Below are 20,140 nucleotides of genomic sequence, written 5' to 3'. Positions count from 1 at the left end.
ATAAAATTTCGTTGATATCTATAGCATATAGCATATTTCAGAGCGTTAAACAACGGCGAATATAGGGCTGTGAAAGTGATGAACGCGTTAATAATATCGCGTTGTGTTTTCTATATAAATTTATTTCAGCTGCATTAAAGGTAGAATTGCGCAGGCCACTATCAGTAAGATACAGTGCGCATGTGCAGTGAGGATCTCAGTGGTTCTCTGCACCAGCGACTTTGCGGTATCAAGTACAGTGTCATTCGTTGCGCGTCTTCCGAGCGCGTTTGTTCTGTGTTTGTGTTGTGTTCCGTTGAAATCTTCTTTAATACCATCACGCGAGGCCACGTGGTTTCCGGTACTCGAATTCTTCCAAAAAATAATCAGATATCCTCAGTGATAAATCATTCTAACTTATTATTTCGTGTCCCTTATGGAAGATATAGGAAATTATCGTAAATAAATTGGTCGATCATTTGTTCGACTCGATCTTCTTTCGATTCTCGAAGATGTTACTATCCGTCGCCATGGTTACTGTGCGCGGGTAATCGTTCATTCGAATTCACGCGAGATTGTCGTTCGTTATTCGAAATTGTCGTTCGTATCACGGTTTCTGTCTACGATCACGGATTCAAATAAAACTGTCAACGACTGGACATAGTGTGGCTGATTTGGGTTAGGTTTGTGCACGGATGGATCGAGTTCTGAGAAGTGTTCCGAAATGTGACTGAATCGTTACTACTGATCTGCTAGTCGAGAGGTGTCACGCTGCTATGTCCAGGAGGAAGCAGGCAAAGCCTCGATCTCTAAAACGTGAGTGCTTTACTTTCATATGTAATTACTAGATTGATTTTTATGGACTTTTATATTATTATGTACACAAAATGGAAAGATGCGGAATGTAAGTAGAATTACTAACTAAATATCATCTACTAAATATCATAATAAATACTCTGAATATTTGATATATGTGTTTTTCCATATTATATGTATTATGTGCATCTTTGCACTTTTAAATTTCCTATAAATACATAGAAATTCGCAGTCTTATAATTACATAGTTTATTGACTTTTCTCAATTTTGATTATTTGACTCAGTCATGTGTCTAATAGCTTCATTTTATCACTGAAAAGAGAAATCACTTGATGGATCTCAAGCTAACATACTTTTTATTATTTTATTAAGAAAGCGCCAAATTAAAAAATGTTTCTTTCGCAATAATAAATAGGAATATAATATTCTTTTATTTTAATTCAGTTGACGTTAGGAAATTTATCAGTAAATTAGGTTAGGGTTAGCTTTCGATAAATTTACCTAACCACGTTTGAATAAACGAAAGTACTACCATTGTTTAAATAATTATTTGTCGTCCCTGAAAGTACCTAAAACTTAACCTAACCATCTTTATAAACTTCGAACATCAAGTGTATTAAATTAGAAAGACGTTCAATTTAACGAGTTTTTCTTGTTTCGTAAAAAAGGGGGAACAAATATTAAATATTGGGATGAGTCATTAAATCATATAATTATTTTATCATCTTTTCCGTTCTTGTTACTTATCAGATACATATATAGGAATTTCATGAGTCAGCTTTTGGAAACTTCGCGTTAAATATAACGTGTAAGCATTGAAACGACACGACTCGTCCCGAGGATGTTTCTTTTTCTTTTTTTCTTCTCTTTTGCTTTCGGCAATGTTTACGAATCCGTGGCATACTATTGCGACACGTGATTACTCCAAGTGTTTATCGAGGCCTTGAGCTTACATGGATAACAAAAAATTGGAAAATCGTGCAGAGGAGCGGTTTTCTCGGGAAAATATTGCTTTTCGTATGAAAGCGTGCGTGCTAATCGTTGGAATGAATTATGGAGGGAAATTTGACTCGAGGTCGTAAGGGCTAATGTAGAAGATCTGAAATTGAATATGGAATTCGAAGCCTGAAATTTGTAATTAGAATTTGAAGAATCGATACGAGAAGAATATAGTTTCAGTTGTCAATGATCTGAGTGAATTAACAGAAATGAAATCAAAATTAGACGAAATTAAATCATTTCTTAAAACATACTACGAATTCATAGTACTATTCGTAATAGAAGTTTTTTTTATTTTTGATTACGGAACCTATACCTTTCTTTCTTTTCCATTAAATATAGTTTAAATATTCGAGCCGCTTCCTTATTACTGCAAATTGTAATTTTTATATTGCTCAGAATTTTTTAACTGGAAACTATGGTTATAGATTAATTGCATCAGTTTAAGTCTTAGATTTATATCAAATTACACAAGTGTACGAGATTTGGAACTGAATATAGATCTGAGTTCGAAGTTGAATTTAAAAGTTGTATAAGTACAACTTTCTATATTTCTGATTTCGTTTTGCAGGTAGTCTGATTCTTTTGAGTATCCTACGTAAACAAGCATCAGGGCACAACGTTAAAAATATTTTAGCAGAGTTCATTCGAAGAGTATATTTGAATTTTTATAATATAAGAATATGGGAGACGTATCTAGGAATATCTAGGATTCCAAGAAGATATACAGATGTGCAAGAAATTATATAGTGATCGTAAATCAAGCTAGGAAATTTTATAAGAATTCTAAATTAAAAAATATATAATCAATTTAGAAAGAAAGTAATAGATACGCATCGTCGGTCCATATCTACTCTACCATACTAATGAGGACAAAATAAGATAATCAGGTTATCTCCGCTTCATTCTATATACCTATAACAACGTTATAACTTCATCCATAACACCTGTTCTTCGCAATGTTCGTTCACCATACCACAAGTCCCGCTGCATCAGAGGCCACTGCATTGGAAGAAGGAAAACCTTTGAACCCACAAAAGGAACGAAGAAAATCCATAAACCTAGAAAAGGAAGAACGAAGACTGATAAGCGTTTACAAGTAAAACAGAAGAGTCACACTGAAAAATTCCCAAAAGTCTCCGACACCCGTTATCCCCTCCGGAACCTCTATCGTCAATTCCCTTAAATTTAAACTGCACTCGGCGAGCGATCAGCCGAGCGCACAGGTGTTCGTCCGTAAGCAGAACCATAAGACAAGAAAGAGGAGAAGACGAAAAAGACAGAAGGATCTGCCTGTTGGATGAATGAAGGAGAAGGTGGCAAGGTTTTCTTCCGAATGGAGGAAGATCGTACGAACAGCTTGCTCTCACCCAGAATGATCAGGGCGTATGTGTTCCCGGGTAATCGGGATAACGACAGGAACAGAGTGACCGGTCAGCCGTTTCGACTGACAGAGAGGCAACTATGGATAACAGGCTAAGAGAGAGAGAGAGAAAACCAAGGGAAAACGAACGTAACAGGATGGAATGGAGAGGGGTTGGATATGGCGAATGATGAAAGGAGAGGTTTGGAACGTTGTCAGTGAGGGAAATAGCGATGGAGACACGCGAAGTGAGCTATCTAGAGTAGAGAAAGAGAGATAGAAGAGGAGAAAGGGAGATGGGAGAGGGAGACAGAGTCAGTAGTCAGCCAGGATGGAATTAGGTGGAAACCCGCGGGACTGCTGCCTCTCCCTGTGGAATTCCCGGCCTCTGTAATCACCAGTTCTCCTATCCTATCCAATTCTGGTCGCACTGCTTCCACCCTCTCTCTCGGCCTCCCTATTTCCTCCATATTTCTATCTCAGTTACTCCCTTTGGCGCATCGTCCTTTCCACATTTTATTTTCCTCGTCTTTCTATCTCCGTCTGGCTCTCGTTTTATCTGTTTCACTCTATTTCTGGGCTTTACTCATGCTCGTTTTCCTTGCCCTCTACGTGGGTTGATTTTCTTTGAACGAGTTAGCCTGGTGTGTAGAAAGTTTCCAAGGTGTTCGGTTTCTTCGATGTCGTGGCATTTCTAGAGCATGGCTAGGTGATATCGCGCGGTACTGTTCGGTGATTAGCGCTGAGAGACGTAGGATTTTGGAGATGCAGTTCATTTCCATGCGAAGGTTCCGTATTCAGTGGGTTTAGGTTTGTTTTCTAGATTCGTGAAAAAGTGGAATACGTAATGAATTCGTTGTAGATTGTTCTTCAGTTAGCGGAACGATTGAAATCTTTCTTTGTGTGCTATAATGTAATCGAAAGGATCGGAAATAGTATAATTTTGCCTTAATGCTATAACCTTTGTTCTTTTGTGAAATATTGTTATATTCGGTTCTCTGTAATTCAAGCACGATTGCAAAACAATTATTTCTGATGTTATTTGTCTGGAATAGTATTTTGGAATATATGAAGTAGTTAGTAGTTGAAAATTCTGAAACGATTGTGTTTGGTGCAGCTTATGATAATTAATTAAGCCACGATCGCAGGCAAAGTAGTTTATCGTAGTCTGTTTTCACTTTCTCGTGCTTGTAAGTAGAAACAGGCGGACCGAGACAGCCACTTGGAGAACAGTACCGCTATTCAAAGTCGTCTTGTACATTTAAATATCATTAACTGAAGTTTGCAAGTTACAAGTTGTCAATTTTCTAACAAATGCACACAGATCTCGCACAGATGCATCTTTACGAGTAAATTTTGCAAATTTCACAAATTTCATAATTTGTCCGATTATTTTGTTTAACGACAGCTTTTTGAATAAATGCGAGGAAGTAAAGGAATAAGGAGAAGGCTTTAGAATAATACGAGTGTATTGTATAAATTTCAGATGAATTTTAGATAAACTGAAACATCGATTCGGAGTAAAAATACCATTCAGTAGTATAGGTCAAGGTACAGCTGAAATAAGTAGTGCAAGCCAACGGTATAGTCTCGTGGTACTTATAATTTCTTTATAATCATACTAGTCGAATTTTCTACACTCTTTTACATTTTCTTACACCGTATCTCTGCGGTACAAACACACGCATTACCATCGTTTTTCTTTCAAGTATTCTTGTATTATACGCGTCTCGTATTCCCTCAACTACTTTTCCAACTTGTTCAACTTTCCACGCGAAACACTCTCGTGAAACTTTGTTCAGCATCAGTGATACGGCGAAATTATCAAGAGTCATTAGCCTTAAAATTAACTGGCAATGTATAGCAGGAATGTCGACGATAGGTTTGAAATGTATTCCACATATCTCTATCTCAAATATACGAGAAATGAAAATTTTCGATGGCGCGAAATTTATTCTCAAATCTCTATACTAACAAGATATCGAAAAAAATTTCCCTATCAAATAAAACCTCTGTTGCAGAAATCCCTATCTCAAATATACCGAAAATAAAAATTTTCCCCTGAACATGAAACCTATCCGAAAAATCTCAATCTCAAAAATATGTCAGATACAAAAATTTCCCTATCGAACATAAAACCTGTCCAAAAATTCTGAATCTCAGGAATATCTATTTCAAAAATCTCAATCCCAAAAATCTATCAAATACAAATATTTCCTTATCGAATGAAACCTTCGTTTCACAAATATCTGACTCAAATATATTGAAAATAAAAATTTCCTCGTTGAGCATAAAATCATCAATAAAACATATAAAAATTTCCTTATCGAATGAAAGCTCTATTTCAAAAATCTCAATTTCAAATAGACAGACGATAAACATTTCCCTATCCAATGCAACGCTCATCCCGACCATCTCAGTCTCAAAAGATGTATCGAAGATAAAAATTTCCTTATCGAATAAGATCTACGTAAAAATCCCTATACAAAAAAAGTCTCTATGTAAGAAGTCTCTATTTAACCTAGCTATATATACATATCTTAATCTATATTCTTAAAACTGGTAAAAATTCGAAATGTTTGATTAAGTAATATCGAGAAGAGCTGAGAGCATGGAAGGGGAGGGAGGGGAAGGGAGGGGGGGGATAGAAATCGCCGGTTTCCGGCAAAAGCAATTCGATGTCGTCCTATCGGATTAGCCAGGGGTACCACCACCACTGCGATCGTGGTGGAACATTACGAACACGCGGTTAGCCACGAAATAGCAAGCCTGGCCGATAGCATTGCGAGCATCGGTGATATAGGGTGTTGCTAATTAATGCACGATAATGAACCTGGGCGCAACCGAAGCTGTATTAATGGATTCCAATGCCCATCATAACATGGGCGATCCGTAGGTGCATTGGAACCATATGTAATTGCGTTAATGGAGGCCCATCTGTTTACGCTGTCGGCTTTTGGGCTACTTATGCTCGTCACTTGTCCAGCAAATAATCATCTAACGATGAATAGTTGACCCATCTGTGCTTGTCGTCCCTTCGAAATTCACGAAATTTCGTACGATTTAATCAACAGTTGATTTTATCAACTGTTTCGTGAAAGTTTTCAATCGTATCCTGGCTGTAACCGAGTTGTCGACGATCCTTGAATCGTCGATTATCTTGATGTTAAAGTCGTCATAGTTAACCGAACGTCTCATTCATTTGTAATTTCTCCTTGGTCGATCTAGATCATCGAATTTTATTGAATTCACATTGAGGTTAAGAAAACGTACTTTAGCAATTTGCTCAATATTTTTTTTTTTCGTTGCTATTCTTCTTTTCTACGTAAATTCTATAAGTTCGTGAGATGCGAAGAAATCGAGCAGTCATTACGATAAAGTATTACGATTTAGGAAACTCGAACTACCATGAGAAAATATTCTAACCGTTTCTCAACTGTGCTTCAAAATTTTATTCATTAATTTATTGTTATCATCTGTATTGTTTGTTTATTTTCAGTCAGACTGCTCCTTATCGTAGTAAATTATATCGTCGCTTATAAAAATGTAAGAAACGATGTATTTTAATAATTTACGAAAAAATTTCTGTTATACAATTCAAGAAACATTCTACGACAGGGTTAATTGTTGCGATATTATATTTTTGTTCCGGGAATTTTGCGAAAATTTGAGCTACGAGAAATAGAATTCAAACAATATAATTAAAAGTCTTTGGAATAAAAGTTATTGGAGAAAATTTGTTGATGCAGAAAAAGGATAAGAAATATGAGATTTATCGAGTATAATTAAATTTTTTAATTACAGTTTTTCAGCCAGAGCAAAGGGAATTGTTAATTTAACTTCGTTAAACGACAAGCATCGAAAGAAATATTTAATACGAATTTCATGTAATTTGATACATCGAATGCCCGCAATTGATTATCGCGCGTATTAACGTTGAGTAGAAATTCTTCACGATGCAACCATCGTGAAATTTACAATCACGATTCTCCATTAATATTCGCCATTACATAGGAATATTCGCGAGCCTGTGATCGTATAATCGTAAACATTATGATCGGGAATCAGAACGCAACGACCCGAATCACAGCGCATTATGCTTCAGGGTCGTGATTGTAATTTGCGTCTCGCGTCTAAATGCGTAATAATAATCTCTTAATTAACGCACGCAATATTACAATTATTAACGCGTTTCACTTTGGTTTCGTCAATCTTTCGAATTTTCATGAAACATATTCGAAAACGTATCTTTTAAGCTTTCCAGTCATCGAATAAGTACGTAATCTCATAAACAAGATTTAAGATATCTCGATAATTTCGGTGATTTCGTTCTCTTCTCAAGGCATATTTCATTGAAAATTTCAAATAAAAATTCTGATAAACAAACTTTTCTATCTTTCCACACAAAGAGTAAATACTCCTGTTTAACAAACATTTAATAGGAAAATTCGAATAAAAATTCTAATGGTTAAGTTATCACTTTAAATGACGATTTTCGATGTAGAGGAACTAGATTATCTTGGCATGTATCGAGCCATCGAAATAAAAATCATCGTTCCACCCTCGAAGAGTGTTGATTCTCATTAATGTAATAATTCAAATAAATCTAAAGGAATAAACCGGTCTCTGAAAATTGAAGATCGGTGTTAGGTTTAATTAATTTCCTAGTTTAAACCTTTCATGATTCCCGAAATTTTTCCATCTCCATCTCAATGTCGTTTTAACTAAAAAAAAAAAATGTCTTTAGATACTAAAAGAATCTTTCGCATAAAATTGGAATGCAGCATGTACGTGCATATCAATAACAATCTTTAATCACGTCTTGACCAGTTTTAAAAGACACGTCTATCTACTACGGTACTCTTTATGGTCAGTTTAACTGCTTCAATCGTATATTTATTAATGTCAGTGATTTCTGCAGATTTTTTAACTTTTTTTGTTCAAACGTTAATTTTAGGCGGAATGTATTTACTGTATTAGTATTATTTAGCATTTTTTTTTCTATGTACTCTAAAGAGTTTCTAGTCGTTAATCTAAATGAATAAATAAACGAAGGGATAAGTAAATAAATGAATAAATAAGTGAATAAATTTTTCCTTATCTCTGTCATTGTCGCGGCATTCCTTGTCGAGAGAGAAAAGTACGATTCTGTGGAAAATGATTCGAAGAACTTAGCAAGATTAATCTCTTAATTAAACATCTCTCATACTAAAGGTCTGAGGGACCAAGTGTATGTTGCACACTCGAGTCCACTATCGATGGACAATTAAATAGCATTATAATCATCACATAGATAGTCATTTAATTACCATATCCATCGTGCAGAATAGTGGTTACGTTTACCATGTCACGGAAACGTATACTTTATATACAATAATTCACCGAAAAGCCGATAACTTAATCCTATTTAGAAGTTGCATTATAATCACTATAACCACGGGGCCGGAATTAGGGCTGTCACTGCAAAAACTAATAGCGGATTAAGTTTTAGACCAGCCACGATTAAAGGGATTAAAAGGGTAAGCTGGAAATTTACATTCTACCATTGCGTCCAGCCTCTCTATTCCATTAAATATCTCTTAAGGGTAGTTATTCTATTCCGTGGTGTCAAAAAAAAAAAAAAAAAAAAAAGAAAGAAAAGAAAGAGAAAAAAGGAAACTCTACTGTCGGAGTTTTTATTTGGAATTTTTCATTACGTGACACAGAATTTTCCACGACGTGTCCCTTCGCTCAGCTCATCTTATTCCGGGCTGCCAGAATCTGTATTTGGAATTTCCTATTAAATATCTTTTAAGATTAGCAACATATTCCACTCTGTACGATCACTAGATTAATTATTTAATTAATTAATTAAAATGAAATAGAGAGAGATTATTAAATGGATATATCTATCAAGATTTTTCTATGCAATTTTCTATTAAACGAGGGCAGTTACTCTATCTTGCAGGGCACAAGAAAATCGAGTATCGCGACTTTTACTTTTTCGTTACACGCGCACGATAAACTTTCAAATTTAATTTTTCGGAAACAGAGCTTTAAATGAACAAGTATTATTCCATATTTTCTTTCTTCTACATTTAGATATACACAAGAAATTGGTAGCACAAACTATCCCTGGTTTAATATGATCGATTATTCGCGCGTCTCTTTTCCAAATATCATTGAAGCAACGAAACTCTGAGACCACAGATCAGCAGCTTTAACTTTAAAAGGAAAATTCTCGACGAAATGGAAGCCGAATGAATAAAAACAGAAATGTGTCGTAGGAGAAGAAAACCGATGACAATGTTCGCATAAGGTAGATTCTTCTATGTTAATTAGATTTCGCTGTGCCAATATTCCTGAACGCGAGTGTACACACGTTGTTAGACGAGACGATCGAATGATGGCACGGCCGATGCCTTTGGGTGACCTTTCCATCGCGAGGACGAAATCAGCGGCAAAGTTAAAGGAGGAACGCAACTTGTGCACGGAACGTGTGCAGAAACGAGCTTAGACCGCGTGTATATGCCGCGTGTGTAATTCCTCGAGCACGCGACGCACAATTCGCCGCAAAAGGGAGGGCCACAAGTCAGTCGTCGGACGTGAACGCCTTGCGTGGCCTTGCCTCAAAGGAATACCGCGTGTCCCGGGCATGTCTTCCACGATGTCACTTCTCCTTCTGCCGACCGATGCTTCCGCATGCCGGTCGCCGCTTTTATAACACTCTTTGCCGCGTCTCTCAAACGCCCGCCCACTTTATACTCTTCTTCCTTCTGATACTTTTATATCTTCCTTTGCGCTAGCTGCAATTGCGTGCACGGGTGGAGAAAGGTGCGCCGGGTTTGTTGGAAACAAGTTGTTGCTAGTTTGCGAACTGTCGCAATATTTTCTCTTGCGTTCTATACATTTCAAGAGGATCATGACCATCGTGCAGTTTTGAAAAATGCTATTCCACGAGTACTGGTTTTAGTTGGACGCTGATTAACTGTTTTACGTACGCTTTGATGAGTTGGCGTTCGATTAAGCGGTAGATGTATTTGTTTCGATTTAAACCGAATTTTAGTACATCGTGCCTTCTTTACAAAAATATCACAGTTGTTTTTATTATTGATATTGTAATTAGTAAGGTGGAGATTGTTCCATGATCTGACAGAAGTTTTTGTTTTTAAATAAAAGGCTGAGTTTTATAGTTAAGTAGAATATACTCGTAGGTCAACGTTGGTCTTGTAATACTTCAAGAATAATTGTAATAATAGTTCATTAGTCATCCGAAGTGATTCTTCTCGGAAGGATTTCATGACACAGGTTTAGCGACGAGGAACCTTAACGTTAAAATCATTGTGCAATATCTCGAGTCGTATCCCGTATAACTTTCCAGAACAATTACAATTCCCAGTCGATCAATGATTCTTAATCTACGATCAGATGAAGAAGAAGAGGGGAAATGTATACAACTTAATTTCCCCATAACAGGAAACCTCGACGTTAATGTTATTCCGGAATATCTCAAGTGTCCTACATCGTTGCTCATAGCAATTATAATTTCATGCCGATCAATTTCCTATATTTCTGCGTATAGTGTGCGTTCTTTGTGTCTTTAACGGAATCGCGCAAAAAGTGCAAAAAGTGTGCTTTTTAATCTAGAAGAAAAAGAGAAGAAACACCGTAACAACCTGCAATAGCAAGAACACTTAATACCAAGACCACAGTAGCCACGATTGCTCTATATAACTTTCCAAACTAATTATAGTTATAATTCTAAATCGATCAGTTCTATATGCTTTAGCATATCGTGTGTTACGCGTGTGCGATTATTCTACGGTACCTTGCTTGTTCCATCTAACAACCAAACCAATTATAATTATAATTATTCCGAGTCGATCAATAATCGGAAAGGCTATCCGCCACAAGGACAAAGACAAAACAAAGCAGGCGAAGAGGAAGAACGACAAGAAGGATAAGTGTTTTAGCATGGCTGACTGTAGGCAACGGTGGGGCCAAAGTTATCCCGCAATATCCCGGCTGCTCCAGGTAGCGTGTCGGAGCCAGAGGGTGTTCGTCGGTGGATGCGCTGCTCCCGAGGGAGTCTGAGCCCGCGTCAGAGCTGGCCGGGGTTAGGTTCCCTCGGGAATTAGCTCGACTTCCCTTGTACCAGCCACCCAGTCAGCCATCTACGGCACAGCACGCCAGAGCAAGAGCAGAGCAAAGCAGATCAGAGCAGACCAGACCACAGCAGAGCAGAGCAGAGCAGAGCAGAGCAGAGCAGAGCAGAGCAGAGCAGAGCAGAGCAGAGCAGAGCAGAGCAGAGCAGAGCAGAGCAGAGCAGATCAGAGCAGAGCAGAGCAGAGCAGAGCAGAGCAGAGCCTTTCCCAATGGCTGCTCTCTCGGCTGTCTGGCTGGCTGTCACGAGTCCAAGACGTACGGCGGGCTGCAACCGGGGAGCAGAGATAGCAGTCGCTCCGGATAACCCGCAGGACGGTCTCTCCTTTATTCACGGCATATCGATTAATGACTGGGAAACCCTGCTGGCTTCGTAACCGTCCCCGCCTGCAGCCACCGGGACCGACGTCTCGACGCGACCCCGTGATCCCCACGAGATATCGTTAGCCAGATTATCGTAACCAGCAGAGGGTAATCGTCAGACCTTGCACCTTCTTCCTTACTGTTCTTCGTCCAAACTTTACTCTGCAAGATGTATTTTATAATACGTTTTATAATACGTCTTAGATTTTATTTGCTATTTTGATCGATGGGAAAAGGAGGAAGATGGGTTGGAAGGGGAATGGCGGTTAGGGTTCCCCGGATTTTCATTATGACCCTTATGTTTGAATTAATCTGTACACTGCGCTACTTAAGTTGGATTTCGATAAGGAGAAGATGAAGCAGGAAGATGTTAGAGACAGTCGTGTAATATCATCCGGGATTTTCACATTTTTTGGTAATTTTATGCTGCGCTATTTTTCCTGTGTTATGCTATAGTACGCTTGGATTTCTTTTTATTATCAGTAAAGAAAAGGGGAGAAAGTTGAGAATGTTAAAAGAAGAGAACGTTAGAGGATAGTTGCGTAAGGCGATCTAGTTCTTTGGACTATGCTTGCTACGTATTTCAATATTTGTATTATAAATCTCGAATATTTGATAGTTTCCCTTGTTGTGGATTTTTATTCTCACACTGTAGATAATAGATAAAGCATGAGACAGAGGAGGACGTTAGAGAAAAGTTACGAGGATTTGTTTAGCGAAGGGTTCCTTATCGAGGAGCAGGTTTTAAACATTATAAGGAAACGAAAGTTTCTAGAGAAGGAAAATTAAATACAGCGCGATGACTATTTATTATAAATAGAGATTTTATTTTTATTTATTGTAAATAGAGGATTTGTTTAGCGAAGGGTTCGTTATCGAGGAGCAGGCTTTAAACATTATAAGGAAACGAAAGTTTCTAGAGAAGGAAAATTAAATACAGCTCGTTGACTATTTATTATAAATAGAGATTTATTCTTTCTTTATTAATTAGAAACTTGAACCACAAATTTGAATTTAGGTGTTCGAATTAGATACTTGAATTTTAAATTAGAAATTTGAAGGCAAAAAAATTGAAATCAAGGACTCACGCATAGCAAACACGTATTCCTACTTCATCTGGCCCTGACTGAAATTTCAGATGTTATCTTCTCAGATTTCTATTCATTCGTCTAGAGGTTTCGAGACATGGAAATTTTGACGCTTGCCTGGTTTTATAACCTCGATCTATTGGGCAATACTATAACATCGTAATACGTAACATAGCAAGGGTGGAACGAAAGGGGTGAGGTACAGTTTGGAGGGTTACAGTCGAAACGTATCGATGGAGAACGCGTGGTTTTGGGAGGTTTAAATTGCTCTGGACGTTGATGGATTTGTCTATAGCGAATATGTTATTTAATTGCTCGAAACCAAAACGTGTAACGCAGTAATCCTTCGTAATTTGCAAAAAAAAAAAAAAAAAAAGAATAAAAAAGAAAAAATAATTCTGCCCGTTATATTGATATTTTATACGTAGACTGCGATACATCTGTACATTTTATGGGAAATTTAAAGGCATGGAAATATAAAGGATGTATTCCATAAAATAGTATTTTATGCAAAATGGAAAATTTTATATGAAAATAACGCAAAATAATATCGAAAGTAAAGTTATTGTTTCAATATTTAATAGACGAAACGGACTTCTATGTGGGTTAAGCTTCTTTAGTTATGTTTCTAAAAAAAAAAAAATAAACTTCTATGGACATCCGTAGTTTGCTTATTGTGTTGCATAATATAAGCAAGAAAAGAGAAAAGAAGAAAATACGAAGATAGCGAAGTAGATAATAATAAAGATAGAGAAGAAGATAAGTAGAAAAACTTAAGAATAACCGGATCCTCGTAACTCAAGATTTTACATTCGAAGCACAGGAAAGAAACATCCTTGCATATTACATGTATATCGCGTCCTAAAATATCTCTGCTCAAGATTCTTGTTACAGGAGGGTTTAGTCTCAATATGCAGTTATCATCCTCGTGCATATAGATCGGCTTATAATAATACGTTTCTTTGATATTAACTCGAACACAATTTCCCATACTCTGGCTACATCGTGTTGTATTCAGCGAATACAAAAATTCCTTCAACTTTTGGATGTTTCTTATCATTTTTACGTCGAGAGAACTTCCATTTCGTTCAGCTATCCTTATAACTATTTTAAATCCCTTTTTCTCTTACATAAAATTAGAACTCTCTATCGTATGAAAAAATAAAAACGTAATTTTCGCATATTCATCAAAAGCACTAGCGTGTTTCCCTTAACCAGTGAGCTGTTTCTGACGAGTATACTCGTCGCGAAAAAGCGGCAATATTTTGTGTTACAACGGCTATACTCGTCATCTCTTACTTTTTCTCGACACATTTTACGTGTACGCTTTTCAAACAGGTTAATTGTGAAATTCAATTACTCGAGTGTTCCTCGCTATCTTCACGTCTAAATAACTACGTATTTTACGTCTACATCTTTCCACACGCTGTATGTCAAAATATCTACAAAATATTATCTACAAACTTTGAGAACAACCACGATAAATCTTTGCGTCGCTGTGCACGTAATTTCTTCTTCTTACGTGTCTTCTTACGTGCCCATTATGTTATGTATCAAGCGAAACACGCATACCGGCATGCGCACGTGGATGATAGTGCAATCTCCTTTACCTTTACGATTATCGTCCAGGTAACAATGATTCGACTGTTTTACCTCGCAGCCCAATTGTTTACCATATTTACGACAGATCGAATTTGTAACAGAGATGCATACTAAAGGGAAGAGAAAAGTGTTTTGATATTCCATGGGTGTGCCAAGGACGAAGATGGTAACCATATAGGCAGAGGGAAATTGCAGCTTCCGGTTAAGCCTTGGGTTAGGCAAGCTTAATTCGTTGGGCTGTTCGGAGGATAGATATTGGGTTCGTGGGTGGGTTTGGGTTTGGTAATTGGGAATTTGTGGCAATTGGTTGATGAGATATACATACACTGCCGGACGTAAGTGTTAGAACGATATTTAGTACAAATTCGATGCTTTTCATTGTTTTTATCTTCTCTGTGTTCTCATTGTAAATCTATTATTTACATTCGTATTATACGGGTTTTATAATGTGTAATTTGTTACAGTCCTTCAGATTACGGTTACACGTATTATAATTATTCCATTTTACGCTAGAAATACACTAGCAGTTGTTGTTGTCAATTTCCTTTGTCAACGAGTCAGTTTCCTGTCTCTCTATCTCATTCATGTTCTTCATCTTAAAGAAACGAACGAGCTTCCCAGATGCTAAACTAATCAACTCCACTTTTTGCGCTTCTCAATTTCATTCCTTTATAACTAATAAACGGTTCGTTTTTCACAATAAATAGAACTGAATTACCTGCACAAGGCTACTTATTATTAAGAAATTATTAACAAATAATTCTAAATCTCAGAGAGTAAATTTTCATGAATAATATTTGTACATCATCGCTTCTCTACTTTTATAATAACAGATTAATTTTAATTTAATAATAATAGAATCTCGACTATTATACATAATTTCGTTCATTTGTTTTACATTCTACGTACGAATTTCTCAATTTCGTTATCTGAGTACATAATTGTAACGACCAATTTCTCAACAAACAAATAAATTACTTCGATAAAGTTACTTATCGCGAACAAATGACACAAATAATCCTAAAAGATGAATTTCAACCAACAACATCCTTACTCTCATTACTCCTCTGCTCTCCTGCTTTCTATCTAATAAAATTTCCACTATTAAATTTCCACACATCTAGTTTCGTTCATTCGCCTTCCTCGTATACGTATCTCCTTTTCAAATTTGATTCGTCGTAAATATAGTAAACAATTGCGAGGTAAAACAGCTTGGTCCGGGCAATAATCGTAAAGGTAAAGGGGATTGGCTTTGAACCACGTGTGCGTTACGGATATGAGCACGTAAGAAGATAGGTAAGAAGACACGTAGCATCGGTATCCGGTTTGGGAGGCAGACCGTTTCCGGAGGACAAAGACGTTCTCCGATCTAAGCTCTGGAAAATACAGCTCGCGCAATCTCAACCCCTCTTTACCTTCGAGATTGTTGGCCCTGTCTAACGTTAAACGGATGTATTATTATGACCCACGTAGATGTCTCGTACGAGGGTAACTGCATATTGCGGCTTAACCTGCGAGTACGTTGCTGTTTTCGATAACGCGGATGTGCGGATACATTCGTGACCGAAGTCAGCGTGAAACTTGCAGCTAACTGGTTTATCAGCGCTATATTTTACTTGCTTCGTCGATCTTTCCAGTTTTATTAGGTTGGTGCGCATGAAAGGAGTGGCTTTACGACCGTTTCGAATTTTCTTATTTGATTTTCGTAGCTAGTTACGACGATTGCAGTCTACCGGGTTGCATACGAAAGGGGTAGTTTCATGAATATTTCGAATTTTTTCACCTGAAACGTATTTTACTTGATCTTCCAATTTTTTGGATTCTGTTAGCTTCACGCGTATGAAATGGGTGGTTTTACGAGGGTTTTGAATTTTCTTATTTGATTTTCGCAGCTAGTTACGACGATTGCAGTCTACCGGGTTGCATACGAAAGGGGTAGTTTCATGAATATTTCGAATTTTTTCACCTGAAACTTATTTTACTTGATCTTCCAATTTTTTGGATTCTATTAGGTTGCCGAGTATGAAATGGCTGGTTTTACGATGGGTTTTACGATAAAAACAAGTAAGTTCCCATTTAAAAGAATAATACAACTGCGAAGCGTACCTGCATTTTTGCCCTTGCGCGAAAATATTATCGCGAATACTTCGAACTGTTCATCTTCTTCCTCTTTCGCTTTTTCCTCGCATTATTCATCGTTTACGAGGAAAACGCTCGCTAGTAATAGCGCGAACGCTCTGTGTGCTGTTTCTTCAACCGAAGGGGTTAAACAATTGCAGGAAGAACGAACCGCGAGATTCCTACGAATAACTGATGCAAGCCTTTAAGCGCAGTAACAGAGGATGAGAGGTAGAAGTTTGTAGGAGCAATTAGGGAGACAAGGTTGAGAGAGCCGATGGAAAAGTCGTTGCTAGTAGGAGTCCTCGATGATGGATGAAGCATTAACTCTCGTGGTATCCTAGGTGGCATGAAACGCGAGAGCTGCTCGACAGAAGCAGCTTGACAGCTGACAGGGCGGAGGGTGCAAAGGTTCAATCCAAGGGTGCTCGACATAGTGTGCTGCCTTGGCTTGATGTCTTGTAGAATATTTAAGACCTAGTATCTTCCATCCCTTGCTGCTCTTCGTTGTTTCACGTCTCCAAGCTAATGCTCCATCCATAGAGGAAGATGTTCTCCTTCTCCCGTGGCTCTTTCCAATAAAGTCGATGGACGTACAAGCTTTCTTTCCTCGACGTACAAGCTTCGCCGAAAGCCGTAAGACTCTCGCTGGAACTCTCTTCATCAAAGTTTCGCGATTATCGCGTGTTAAAAAGAAGGTAGAGCTTCTTCTTACCCCGGTGCTGTTCTTCGTCGTGTTTCAAGAGACTAGGTTTTGATTGATAGTGGCTAGAATATGCCACGGTCGGTGTAAATTCGCGGTTACAGCGACGATCAGAGGGACTCTGAGACCCAAAATGAGATGAGAATCAAGAATAATGAAATCGCGTTGCAGACTTCGCGTTCGAGAAATTTGGTAACTCGTCAAGCATACGCGCGCTTGATTAATTCTCGATTAAATAGGAATGGAAAGTTGGCAGCAGGTTATTCTACGCGCGAGAATGAGCCGAAAACGTAGGATACAATTTTTTCGTTCGAAGCCTCTTTTTCAAGAAAGTCGAATTTGAACGCGTTTAATGCAGAATATTTTCCTTCTTTTCTTTTACCTCAGTGAACTTTATAATTTGTCCTGTTAGGAGATTCGGCAAATATATTTAGCGGTTCATCGTAAATATTACGCGTACGTGCTTTCTCGTTACAGATCGTCTGCACATACAACAGTCTTAAGTGTAGTAGATTTGCGATCAAGAGTGTTGTTTTATTATCGTGGTTCGTTAGGCTGCCTTCTGTGCAGTCTTTTAGGTAGGTTGTTTGTGCAGAGTCTCTCGGCTAGGTTGTTACGACCATTGTCTAATCTATTCTTTTCTCCCTTTTTTAAAATTTATTTATTAATTAACGTCGCATAAGCTGTTGAGGCTATCAGCGACACGAATTACGAATTAGCGAGACAATGGTTTCCGATTGTCATATGGAGTTCCATTCAGTGGATTTACAATTTTGTTTATCCAGTTAGCTGTTGCGATCTCATTAAAAAGTGTATTCCTAAAATATGTCGCGTAAGGTAAGCGACGACGAGTATACTCGTCAAGTACAGAGTATATGTGGCTGTTATAACATAGAAATAAGTTGTAATGAAAAGACTGTTCTATGTTTTTTAAATATATTTTAATTGATATTGATATAAAATATATTTTAAAAATATCGCCATTTCTTCGTGACGAGTATACTCGTCGGAGACATCTAACTGGTTATACATTGTTTGTGGCCTTCGCGCAACTTAATTGACCGAGGGTGCCATTAGTTTTTTGGTTCACTCTTTCATATGTAGTATTACCTTCTAATGGTAAATAGTTCAACACTATAGACTAGCTACACAAGCGTATAATTTCCTCAGCCACTGAACTGATCTTCAGATCTTTACTGGGTTCGTCATGTCACACATACCGCGTTGCGTTTACTATGATCCTGGACATGATAGATCGTAAAGCTCCTAATTTAGCGATGTGGCTCTCAGCAGCCGTGTTCCGCGGATCGATATCGTACGTCCAAATTAGTTTGACGATTGTTCCGTAGACGAGAAGTTGGTTATCTGTACTTAATTTTCCACGTTTGCTCTGATAAGCCAATACATATTCTTCCTTCCGATTTCTAATCTGGTCGATCTTGCCGCGTACGTGTTGTTTCCACGTTAGTCGAGAGTCTAAGTGGATTTCTAAGTAGGTAACTGTTGTTGTTTGAGACATTTGTAGTATTATTGAGAGCTATCGTAGCCTACAACGCCACTCCTTAGAGTGGATGTAATGTGTTTGCCTTTATCCGCGTTTACTTTGGTTTTCCATTGGTTTAATCTTTGTCTAAGCTAATGGACAATTATCATCGCAGAGCGAGCACTCGATCTTCTCAAGAACGGGATTTCAAACGAGAAAGTTGTACTCTTCGTTTTCGACTTATTTCCGTACACACAATAATCCGAGAATTGATCAAATACGCTTATATCAGACAAGTATTAGAATTCGATTTTCTCGAGAAAGAAACCGTCAACGTAATTTCGTTATTGCTGAATTTCGTCTTGTTCTTCCTGACGTCGCTCGACGTACCGCGAATTCAGGCGCACAATGTATTTTAAGACGAAACATAGAATCACCATCGTTCATTCAGTAACGCGCAGGAGGCCAGGCTAAAGGATCGTCGTCGAATTTCATCGTTGCGTAATAGGGTAGATGAGCAAGTTGGCTCGCAACGGCTCGTTGCCTGTATATCATCAAACACGAAACGACGAGCCGTGTTTTCAACATGAAATATACCCACGCACCGTACTGACGTGGGCTGCCGTATAGTAGAGCCATCCGTTTGTCACGTGGGACCACAAAATTAAACTTAAAAAATTACACCCCTGTCCACGTGGCCAACAGGTCGTTTGTTATTTTGCATCCGCCCTCTACCTCTTTCACATTGGTCTCATTCAAACTCTCTCTCCGCGCCCCCAAACCAGCTTTTCACAGGATGAACTTGCCACTCCGACCGATTGCCACTGTTTTCCAAGGTGTCGAATGCGGATTTGTTTTATTCTCGCTTTTCTATTTTTCCTCTCTTTTTGCTTATTTTTCTTCTTTTTTCTGCATGTTCGAGCGGAAAAAGTAGACTGATTTCAGCGTTTAACGAGAACGTTCGTTACAACCGGTACGTCGATCAATGCGTTTGCATTTGGGTATTTGGGATTGCGATCATCGTTTACAGATTCCGAAAGATTAAACGATACCAGGCGGGAAAATTGAATTGCTGTTTCAGCAATTTTGTTTGTTTGAAAATCGAACCTGTTGACAATTGTTAGTCGGATCAGTTCTAAACATAAATTAGAAATTGAAAAAGGCAATGCTGTGCGAATATGCACACGAGTATTCGTGGTCGTGATTGTTTGCAAATTATGGTCCACGTGCTGATTGATCGTATGAACTAGGAATTAGATGGTACTTTGAACATTATTTTCGAAAATACATTATGGATTAATCTCGTTAGTGTAAACGAATTCGTAATGTATTGAGAAGAGCCGGATTTATTTTCTGATTAATCAGTTAGCTGTTTCCCACGGATATACTCGTCACGAAGCAACGGCAATATTTTGTCTTACGACGAGTATACTCGTCACGTGTAAAAATAGCTTCAATTTGCTGCTACAAAAATTACAAAATA

At 37.8% G+C, this 20,140-nt stretch overlaps 1 protein-coding gene across 1 annotated transcript in view; it reads left to right on the top strand.

Moving 5' to 3' along the window:
- Window positions 1-233: 233 nt before the first annotated feature.
- The window catches only part of L (zinc finger protein Lobe), a 135,786-nt gene continuing 115,879 nt past the window's right edge, over window positions 234-20,140 (top strand). Inside the window, exon 1 of the mRNA XM_033330622.2 lies at window positions 234-795. Coding sequence (XP_033186513.2) covers window positions 756-795 — 40 coding nt within the window. The 5' untranslated portion in view covers window positions 234-755. The remainder of the gene's footprint in view (window positions 796-20,140) is intronic.

Source organism: Bombus vancouverensis, chromosome 12 (assembly GCF_051014615.1).
Source record: "Bombus vancouverensis nearcticus chromosome 12, iyBomVanc1_principal, whole genome shotgun sequence".
NCBI classification, from domain to species: domain Eukaryota; kingdom Metazoa; phylum Arthropoda; class Insecta; order Hymenoptera; family Apidae; genus Bombus; species Bombus vancouverensis.
The sequence above is the reverse complement of the archived record's forward strand: the minus strand, read 5'-3'. Positions and strand labels throughout refer to the sequence as shown.